The sequence below is a fragment of the Octopus bimaculoides genome, chromosome 10, assembly GCF_001194135.2.
Source record: "Octopus bimaculoides isolate UCB-OBI-ISO-001 chromosome 10, ASM119413v2, whole genome shotgun sequence".
NCBI lineage: Eukaryota > Metazoa > Mollusca > Cephalopoda > Octopoda > Octopodidae > Octopus > Octopus bimaculoides.
The window spans coordinates 31,862,560-31,872,439 of record NC_068990.1 but is presented as its reverse complement, the minus strand read 5'-3'; the positions used below and the strand labels follow the sequence as shown (position 1 = coordinate 31,872,439).

The window sequence follows — 9,880 nt, the reverse complement described above, 5'->3', positions numbered from 1 at the left end:
TAAATATATGCATATATATATATACACATTCATATATGTATGTATGTGTGTGTGTGTGTATGTATGTCTGTGTGTGTGTGAGTGTGTTGCTCCAGCAAAGGCTATGATATGATTATGTTGACAGTTCACAGTTGACAAGCTGCTCTGTAGTCCAGGGCTTTTAAAGATATGTAGGAAAATCCCTTACTTTAAAAACAGGTAAGGGTTAGTGACAGGATAAGCATCTAGCTATAAGACAATGTCTTAGTAATATGTCATCATCTAACCTATGCTAGCAGGGTAAATCAAACATTAAAAAATGAAATAATGAATGTACAGACAACGTCTTTAGCTATTACATTATTGAATCAGAATAATATAAAATAAGAAAAGTACCTCGAAGATGGATGGTAATTAACTCTTTTTTACTTCTCCATACATCCACTTGTCTCCATATCGTTAAATTGTAATTAAAATGTATTTTTAAACCTGCTTTTTCTATCACGCAATTTTCTGAAGTTTTGCTTTTAGTTATTTCCCAATCCAGGTCATTTTTCAAAGAATTACAATCTTGATTCTTTTGAAAAATTTTAATTTCAACTAAAGTTGGTTTTTCTATGACATCAACTTTTGGCATCCTGGGTACTGAAATAATGGAGAAAGACAAAAGAAAAAAGTTTGTTTTAAAAATTAGGAATAATTAGTTTTCAAACTGTTAATCTCTTATACATACTATATTTTCTTTCTGTTTATCTGTTTTGTAATTGTACTTCGTTTCATTTAAAAATCATAAATAAATGGACTTTGAAGAAATATAACTCATTTATTAATTAACTGTTCTGTTCCTTTATGTTATTGTTGTTGTTTTCCTAAAGATTGCTTTTTTTTTAACTCTACAATTCATGAGATACAAGTTGTAGACATGGATACATATATTACAATGAAAAATGTGGACACATGCATGTTAATATTCTTAAGTTATTACAACTGGAAAAGTACAGAACAAAAGTTCTACAGTAGAATTTGCCAAATCATCACCTCTAAATGAAACTAAAAAGTACTTGAAATTAAAACTCCTAAAATATTGCAGCTGTGAATAATATTTTAAAAATTTACTACATTTTATTAAAACAAAAATTATAAAAATATTGCTGAGTTTTTCCAAAGATAAGCCCATCTAATTTTAAGCCTACTCTTTTCATGTATAGCTCCAGTAAGTTTTATTATTTTCAAAGAAAAAATTATTTAAGCAAAATTACTTAAGTCCATAGGCTTATTTTTGGAATAGTCAATGCATCCACTGTAAGGCAGGAAGAGCTACCTGCCTTTGTTAGGGCAAAGTTAGTTTGTTAGTTGTAAATGATGCAAAATAAAGCCAGCAATTCAGCTACTGCTCTTGTCAACTTGCCTGAAAATAAAAAAACCTGAATCTTGCTACTCTGAAGATCCAAACATACTATCCGAAAGCAAAAGACCTTGTCAATTTACCCTAAGAAATAATAATCTAAATTCTGCTACTCCTAATATTGAATTAAAGTCTAAAGCAAACAAAAAACTTATCAAAACTTCAAAAGTTCTTACAATTTTGGCCGTTGTAATGCTTTGCTTTCATTTGTTTAATAAAAATTCCTCCTTGTATAATGGTTTTGCTTTCATTTTGTGAAAGATAACTATCATGCAGAAAATGCCAGTTTCAAAATCCTGTTTTCTGATTAGGTGAAAACGATTAAACTTTAAACTTCAGTAACATTTTTCTGCAATATGCATGTATGTATGTGTGTGTGTGTGTGTGTGTGTGCATGCATGCGTGTGTGTGTATGTATGTATGCATGTATATGTACATATGAATGTATGTATGTATGTATGTATGTATGTATGTATGTATGTATGTATATATATATACATACTTTTTTTCTACTGAATATTTTCGCATATAACTAACATGGATAGATTCCTGTCGTCGAGATCTATCATATAAGCTAAAATAAAGTGTAGATTTATTAAAAAAACAAAAAACAAAGGACTCAAAGTCGATTTCGGGTGTTATGTGACCTCACATATTTGGCTCAAACTCTTTTTTGCTACTGAACCAATTTTCAAAATTTTTAGCTTGAAATGTCACTTACGATGTAGCCAATCTAAAAATGTAAAAAACTGAGTTAGTGACAAAGCCTAGAAATAGTCTTGAGTGAGTAAATGTTGACCTTAAGAATGTCATTCCACACACTACTGTGTGTGAATGATATTTTTTGAAAAGATTAGCACCATGACACTCGTCTTAATGAATTCTATCACATGAAATAATTAAAAAAATTTTTAGGTTTTGAATTTGATTTTAGGCGTCACCACTGTTTTTGGCACATTAGCCCCAGTAGCTTTTTTATTAATTTTTTTTTTTTTCCTATAATTGGTATCATCAGATTCCTCTAGTGGAGATCTATCAAATAAGTTAAATTTAAATATAGTTTGCTTTTGAAATAAGAATAATATTTGGAGTCCAAGTTGATTTCAGGCGTTAATCACCTTTTCCTTTCACCGGTTTTTACCTCAATCCTTCTTTTTTTACTGAATATTTTTGCATATAAGTAACATGGATAAATTCCTCTCACCAAGATCTATCATATAAGCTAAAATAAAAAATATATTTAAAAAAAAAAATATAGTTGGACTCAAAATCGATTTCAGGCGTTACTCTTCCATTTTTGATGTCACATATTTTACTGAAACTTTTCTCTACCAAAGCAATTTTCAAATTTTGTAGATGAAAATTAGCTTAGGATGTGACCAATCTAAAAATGTAAACATCATCTAGTTTGGTTAAAAACTGAGTTAGTGACAAAGCCTACATGCACACACATACATGTGTGTATACATACATAATACACACACACACACACACACACAAACATACATGCATGCATTCATACATACACAACACATGTATGTATGGCTACATACAAGCATACACACATACACACATACATACACACATACATACACACATGCATGCATACTTACATACATACCTGCATGCAGGCATACATGCATACACACATACATACTTGCATATATACGCATACATGCGTACATATATCCATACATACATGCATGTATGCATGGATACATACATACATTCATGCATATACACATATATGCGTACATAGATATATATATAAACACACACACAAACATACATGCACACATATAAATACATACATGTGTGCATGCATACATATATACATGCATGCATACATATATACATACATACATGCATGCATACATGCATTCATACATACATGCATACATATATATATACATGCATGCATATATAAATACATACATGTGAGCATGCATACATATATACATGCATGCATGCATACATATATACATGCATGCATACATACATATATACATACATACATGCATGCATACGTACATGCATACATACATACATACATACATACATGCATACATACATACATGCATACATACATACATGCATACATACATACATGTCTTTTTCTTCATAGAATGTTGATAATTTTGGAACAGACAGAATTGAAGGAAAATTTCAGCATTTACATACAAAATAATAACTGTTTCAAAGGAATTCTATCTTGTGAAAACGTCTTATAGTAGCCAACGGTTTAAGCTGTTTTCCAGTAAATTCTTTGAGGAGTAAATATGCATTTGAAGCTGTTATTTTTTAGAGATATTTCTTTGTGTGTGTAGTTGAACTTTATATACCTTGACCATTGTTAACAGTTTAAAATAGATTTTTATGAATCCACAGCTAGAATTTTTCCGACATGTGGTTCCCCTAACAGTTACAGCTATTACAAGAGAGATAATCATTTTGTCATATTTCAAACCAAGAATAGAAATTTGAAATTGAAATTAAGAATGTTTAAGGAAAAAAAAAGCAAATATAGAGTTTCTTTTTGTTCATTGTTTCATACTCATTTTCTGTATACTCGTCACAGATAACTTCATTCATTTTTGTTTTTTTGAATTCAAATTTACTTAATTTTCGAACTGTAGGAATACTTGTCTTACAGTTGAGCAGCCTGCCAAGTATTAACCATTGATTTACAATCAGTTGTCAGTCAGGTGCACTAAGGCAATTGCTATGCATAACATGATGGCAGTAGTAAGGTTTAGATTCATGATCCTACAGACCATTAGTCCAACACCTTAACATCACAGCCATCATGCCCCATCAAAACACATTAACAACATAAACAGTAACAATAATTAAGTACTTACCAGTAAAATTAGTTGTATTTATTGATTGACTGAATTTATTATTACCATAGAAACTTTTTACTGTTATATTATAACGGCACCCACTACATGTGAGGTTTGTAATCGTTGTACTGGTAGTGTTAACTACAAAATCATTATACTTCTGGTCACTGGAGTCTATGCTGACCGTAAATTGTTTAATATTTTCTGTTGCGTTCCATGACACACTTATACTTGTTTCAGTTGCATTAGTTACATGTAGTGCAAATAGTTTTCCTGCAATGAAAGAAGTTTTAAAAAATGGGTAAAAAGTAAAAAATGAAACAGATTATTTATTACTAACTGTTTTATAATCATATTGCTTTTGTAGTTTTCTGTTGTTTGGCTCTAGGTCAGCCCAAATATCAATCAAAGTTTTCCAGCCATGACAATCCTATCTTTTTCAATATCTAGCTTAATGTGTACTCCCATTTTTAAAGCAGAAGGTGTGACTGGAGGGAATTTTGCAGCTATTTCTAGCCAGTAAAATGGCTGTATCCACAGAGAATTGTAGGCTTTATATGACTATTTATTAGAAGTAGATATATAGACATATTGGGGTGTTTCTCAATGTCTTCTCCAGGTAGGCATAATGTTTTTATTTAATACAAATTACTACCAGAACTAGAGAAGAAATTTCAGATATGGGAGCAAACTCTAGAATCAAAGGACCTAAGAGTGAATCTAACAAAAACCAAAGTTCTTAGTAAGTAGGAAAACAGACAAATTACAAATCCCTTCAGGTAGATGGCCCTGCTTGATCTGTGGAAGAAGTGTAGGTAGAAACTCCATAAGATGTATCCGGTGTAAGCTATGGACACATAACAGGTGCAGTAATATCAGGGGAAGGTTAACAGGAAAAATAGTTTTTCTGTGTGGAAGGTGCACAGTTACAATAAACACTAAAAATGTACAGTAAACAGACTCCATCAAATGGAAACTAGAAGCAGTCAATAGCATTTGTTACCTAGGTGACCAAGTCAGTAGCAGGGGTGGATGCTTCAAGAGCATAACTGCTAGAATAAGAATAGTCTAGACAAAGTTCATAGAGCTCCTACCTGTGCTGGTAACAAAGGGCCTCCCTCTCAGAGTGAAAGGTAGACTGTATGATGCCTGTGTGTGAACAACCATGCTACGTGGCTGTCGAACATGGGCTGTGATTGCTAAGGACATGCATAGGCTTGTAAGAAATGAAGCTAGTATGCTCTGCTGGATGTGTAATGTCAGTGTGCATGCACAACAGTGTAAGTGTTCTGAGAGAAAAGTTGGGCATAAGAGGCATCAGATGTAGTGTGCAAGAGAGACGACTGCACTGGTATGGTCATGTGATGTGTATGGATGAGGACAGCTATGTAAAGAAGTGCCACACTCTAATGATGAAGGGAACCTATAAAAGGGGTAGACCCAGGAAGACATGGGGTAAGGTGATGAAGTATAATCTTTGAATGTTGAGCCTCATGGAGGGAATGGCAAGTGACTGAAACCTTTGGTAATATGCTGTGCTTGAGAAATCCCATCAAGCCAAGTAAGATCATAGTCATTGCCAATGCCAGTGCTGAGAAGCAGATTAATGCTGTACCAAGATAAAAGATATATCAAAATGAAATCACATCCTTTCACTACCAGAAGGTTGATAACCAGAGAATCTTCTTAACAACTGCTATTAACAAGATATCCACTAACTGGATCCATAAGGGGAATCGATCTAATATATCCATAATATATTGGAAAATAGAGAAAAGGTAATGGAAAGCAAAAAATAAATAAAGCTTCACGGAGAACTCAAAAGATACAAAAATTTCATTGAAGAGCTCTTAATAAAATAAAACAAAAACATGTCATTCACATTTTAAAGCATCAGATAGCTTACTTTCGACAGCTTTTGTTGTTGAAGGCTGTACTGAACTGAGCTTAGTGATCTGATTTTGTTTTTCAGTAGGAAGTAAATCTTGATTCTCTTTTGTCATAGACATGTCATTCATATATATGTTGTTTTCTTCCAATGATGATGTTGCCTTTGTGAAAAATCTTTCTTTGTTTATTGCTTCCTCATTCATTGTTTCTCCTATCGATGGATCCTTATTGAGTGTTGTTGGTACAATCATATTTGACTGAGAATCTGTGTTTATGTCTGTAATCTGTGAATTTTCTGTTTTTTGTATCATGTTTGTCTTAGACTGCAAGTTTAGAGTATTATCATCTTGCTCCATTGGTTCAACACTTGAGGGTAATACTTTTGGTATGTTCGAAATTTCTGTTGGTGGATCCTAATGAGTTAACAAAAGAAGAAAATTGTTAATGAAGTGTTTAGAAACTTAATGAATAAATCATATTTAAAATTAATTTTTTTTTTTTTTTGTGCTTAAATATGCTTTTATGCAGGTATATATGAACGTATGCCTTTATTTATCTGAATGTATTTAAAAGTGTATATGTGTGCATATGTATACAACGTATTTTCGAAGGTGGTTATTCTTTTTTATTAGTCATTTATAACCAGTGAGACTCCACTCTGAAGATTTCTTAGACTTCTTTTGTGTGATCATGCAACAATGCTTGGGAAAAGAGAACATCAATGCTGTCAGAAGATGGTACAATCATCAGCCACCTTATCAATTGATGTGAGGAATTATAAAGCAAGATGTATTGCACCACATGATCTCAAGACCATTCTCTAACAACACAACTCTAATCCTATGCTCTTCTCCCATCGTACCACCAAAGACAAGAGCATGCATCAAATGACTCAAGAGGGACAAGGCACCTGGTAAGGACAACATCTCTGCTGGCATTCTTCAGGATGGTGGAGAGCCCATCATGACAATGTGCACCAAGCTGTTCAACAGATACTTTGAAGAAAGCAATGTCCCAACAGCTGGAAGAATGCAATAGTGGTTTTGCTTTACAAGAAAGATAGCAAAAAGGATGGGCATGTGGTGTAGTGGTTAAGAGCACGGGCTACTAACCCCAAGATTCTGAGTTCGATTCCAGGCAGTGACCAGAATAATAATAATAATAATAATAATAATAATAATAATAATAAAGATCAGTAAATATAAAGACTTGCTTATAGAAATTGAAAAAATGTGGCACCTCAAGGCGACTACCATACGAGTGATTGTAGGATCTCTAGGAATGATAAAAAAAAGGTACTGAAACCTATTTGAAAATGATACTAGGCTTACCATTCCTACAGGAAGTGCAAAAAATCGTGTTAACTGGAACGACTCATATACTGAGAAGAGCATTATCGCTGTGAAAGCAACATCCATTCATGAATTTTTTTTTTTTTTAAATACATGTTTTACCTGTGAATTTGCATGTGTAAACTGGGAATGCATACAACGAGTTTCTCTGCCCTAGGTGTACGGTAAACACTCGGTGAGAAATGGAAGAAAATTTGAAGAAAGAAGAAAAAACAACAACAACAACAACATAATAATAATAATAATAATAATAATAATAATATATGGGTACAGAACATCACAAAAACGTTAACCACAATGAGAAACGAAAACGTAAAGACGAAGACAGAAAACAAACTTTTTCAAAAAAAAAAAACAAAAAAAAACAGAGAAACGAGACATGCAACATAAAGAATATTTCCCTTCTTCAGTTGTCGTTCCCTCTCTCTCACTCCTCTTCCTTGACCTTCTCATCACTGGCACGTAAGGGAAAGGGATTCTTTCTTTCTATTTCCTGACTTCCCATAGAGAAGACGTGATTTTTTTGTCTCTCATTCACATCTAACTAGCATTCAAAGTAATAATTTTTCTATCGTCTTGGCCTAACAGCCCTTACCGTTTGTGTCCACTGTCTTGTCTTGTTTTTACTGTCTTGTCTTGTTTTTACTGTCTTTTACTGTCTTGTTCTCACTGTCCTGTTCTTGTTTACACTTTCACCCTCCGCAAAAAATTCCAAATTCTATTTTATTTGCTTTGCGGGAAGGACTGTTCCAACGAAGTTACGTATTGTCCTTGCCTTCGAAATTCAGAGTAGATGGAACAGGGACAACTGAAGAAGGGAAATATTCTTTATGTTGCATGTCTCATTTCTCTGTTTTTCTAGATAAAACTAGAACTGAGCTCGGAAACAAACTTGACAATTTTTCAATATTTTATGACATGCTATGGGAAAAATATGGAATCGATGCAGCAATCTGAATCCAGAGATCCAGGAATATATCTGTTGATCCCCAACAACATTATAGAATGCTTTATAACAAAATTATTGGCACATTAGCTGACCAAATAAAAACATGATATTCATCCTTAGAAGAGTTTAAGCTAAGTTGACTATTGCAAACGATTTCCTGTGGATTCTTTAAAAACAACTTATGCCAGATTTTTTGATGTAATTCGATTACAAAGTGAGCTAAATGTGATGTATCTAATTATAGATTTTAAAAAGTGAAGTGTAAGTCATTTAATGAGTTGTATTTACATCAGTGATCTTGTTGAAGCTATGCCAGAACTCTTCAATCTTTGCAAGTTTGATTTTGACAATTCCGTCTACAACTGCTTTTGTAGAAGGATTCTTTTCTGCATTGACTAAAATCAAAACGTACCAAAGAAATGCAGCAGGAGAAAAAAGACTGTCTGGGTTAGTACTAATGTCAATTGAAAAAGATTTATTACAACAATTGATGAAAAGAGATTTCTATGAAAATGTGATAAATATATTTGTCCAGAAAGATCGAAGAATTGAATTAATTTATAAATGAGGTAAGTAAATAACATTTTCGAACGTTAAAAAAAAAATGTATTATAGGGCATTCTTTCGTTTTAGACCGTGAAGTTGTCTAAAACAAATCAGCTGCTTTATCAGGCTGCTTGCCAATTTCCAGAAAATAATTGACACTCACTCTAGCAGCCTGTTCTGATATTTACTCAACTCAGTACATTGAAAGACAATGACGCGCGCATACACACATAAATATAAACAAACACACACACACACATTGAAAGATGTGTGTGTGTGTGTTTATGTATAAATCATTTTGTATAAATAATTTTTTTTTACATTCTTTCAAGTAATTTACATTTCTTCGTTTCTCCTTGCATGTTGGGATATTTCACATCTTTGCTACTCCTAACAAATGAAAAGGGATGCTAGGTTTTTGTTTAGTGTTTTTACGAATTTTTACAATGTTGAATTTTTGCTGTCTTTCATTGTATGTGTATTTCATTTTTGTGTTTGGTTTGCAGGATTCTTTATGTGAATTCATGTGCTGAAGCATGTTTTATTGTGTCAGGAGGGAGTTACTCTGTTCTAATGCCTTATTAATTAAAACACTCACCGGTTCAATTTCCACTCATTTACTTATTTTTTCTAAAATTTTCGTTGCTTCTTGCAACCTCTTCAATAGTTGTTGACTGTCAATTGTCGGAACTGCATTCTTTTTGTTTGTTTGTTTGTTTGTTTGTGTGCATATGTGTGCAGCTCCGATAACAGACAGAGACAACAATTGAAGAGGTTGTAAGAAGCAACGAACATTTTTGATAAAATGAATAAGTAAATGAGTGGAAATCTAAACTGGTGAGTGTGTTAATTAATAAGGCATTTAAACAGAATGGCTCTCCCCAGACTGAATGATATATATATATATATATATATA

The 9,880-nt window shown here is 32.7% G+C and overlaps 1 protein-coding gene across 3 annotated transcripts in view; it reads right to left on the bottom strand.

Annotated features, from left to right (window-relative positions):
* The window catches only part of LOC106874541 (tyrosine-protein phosphatase 10D), a 96,098-nt gene that overhangs the window by 64,857 nt on the left and 21,361 nt on the right, over nt 1-9,880 (bottom strand). For all 3 annotated transcript variants that reach the window (XM_052971109.1, XM_052971111.1, XM_052971110.1), the window contains exons 2-4: nt 6,134-6,530; nt 4,246-4,500; nt 376-624 (exon numbers count right to left, since the gene is read on the bottom strand). In XM_052971109.1, the coding sequence (XP_052827069.1) occupies nt 376-624; nt 4,246-4,500; nt 6,134-6,530 (901 nt within the window). The remainder of the gene's footprint in view (nt 1-375; nt 625-4,245; nt 4,501-6,133; nt 6,531-9,880) is intronic.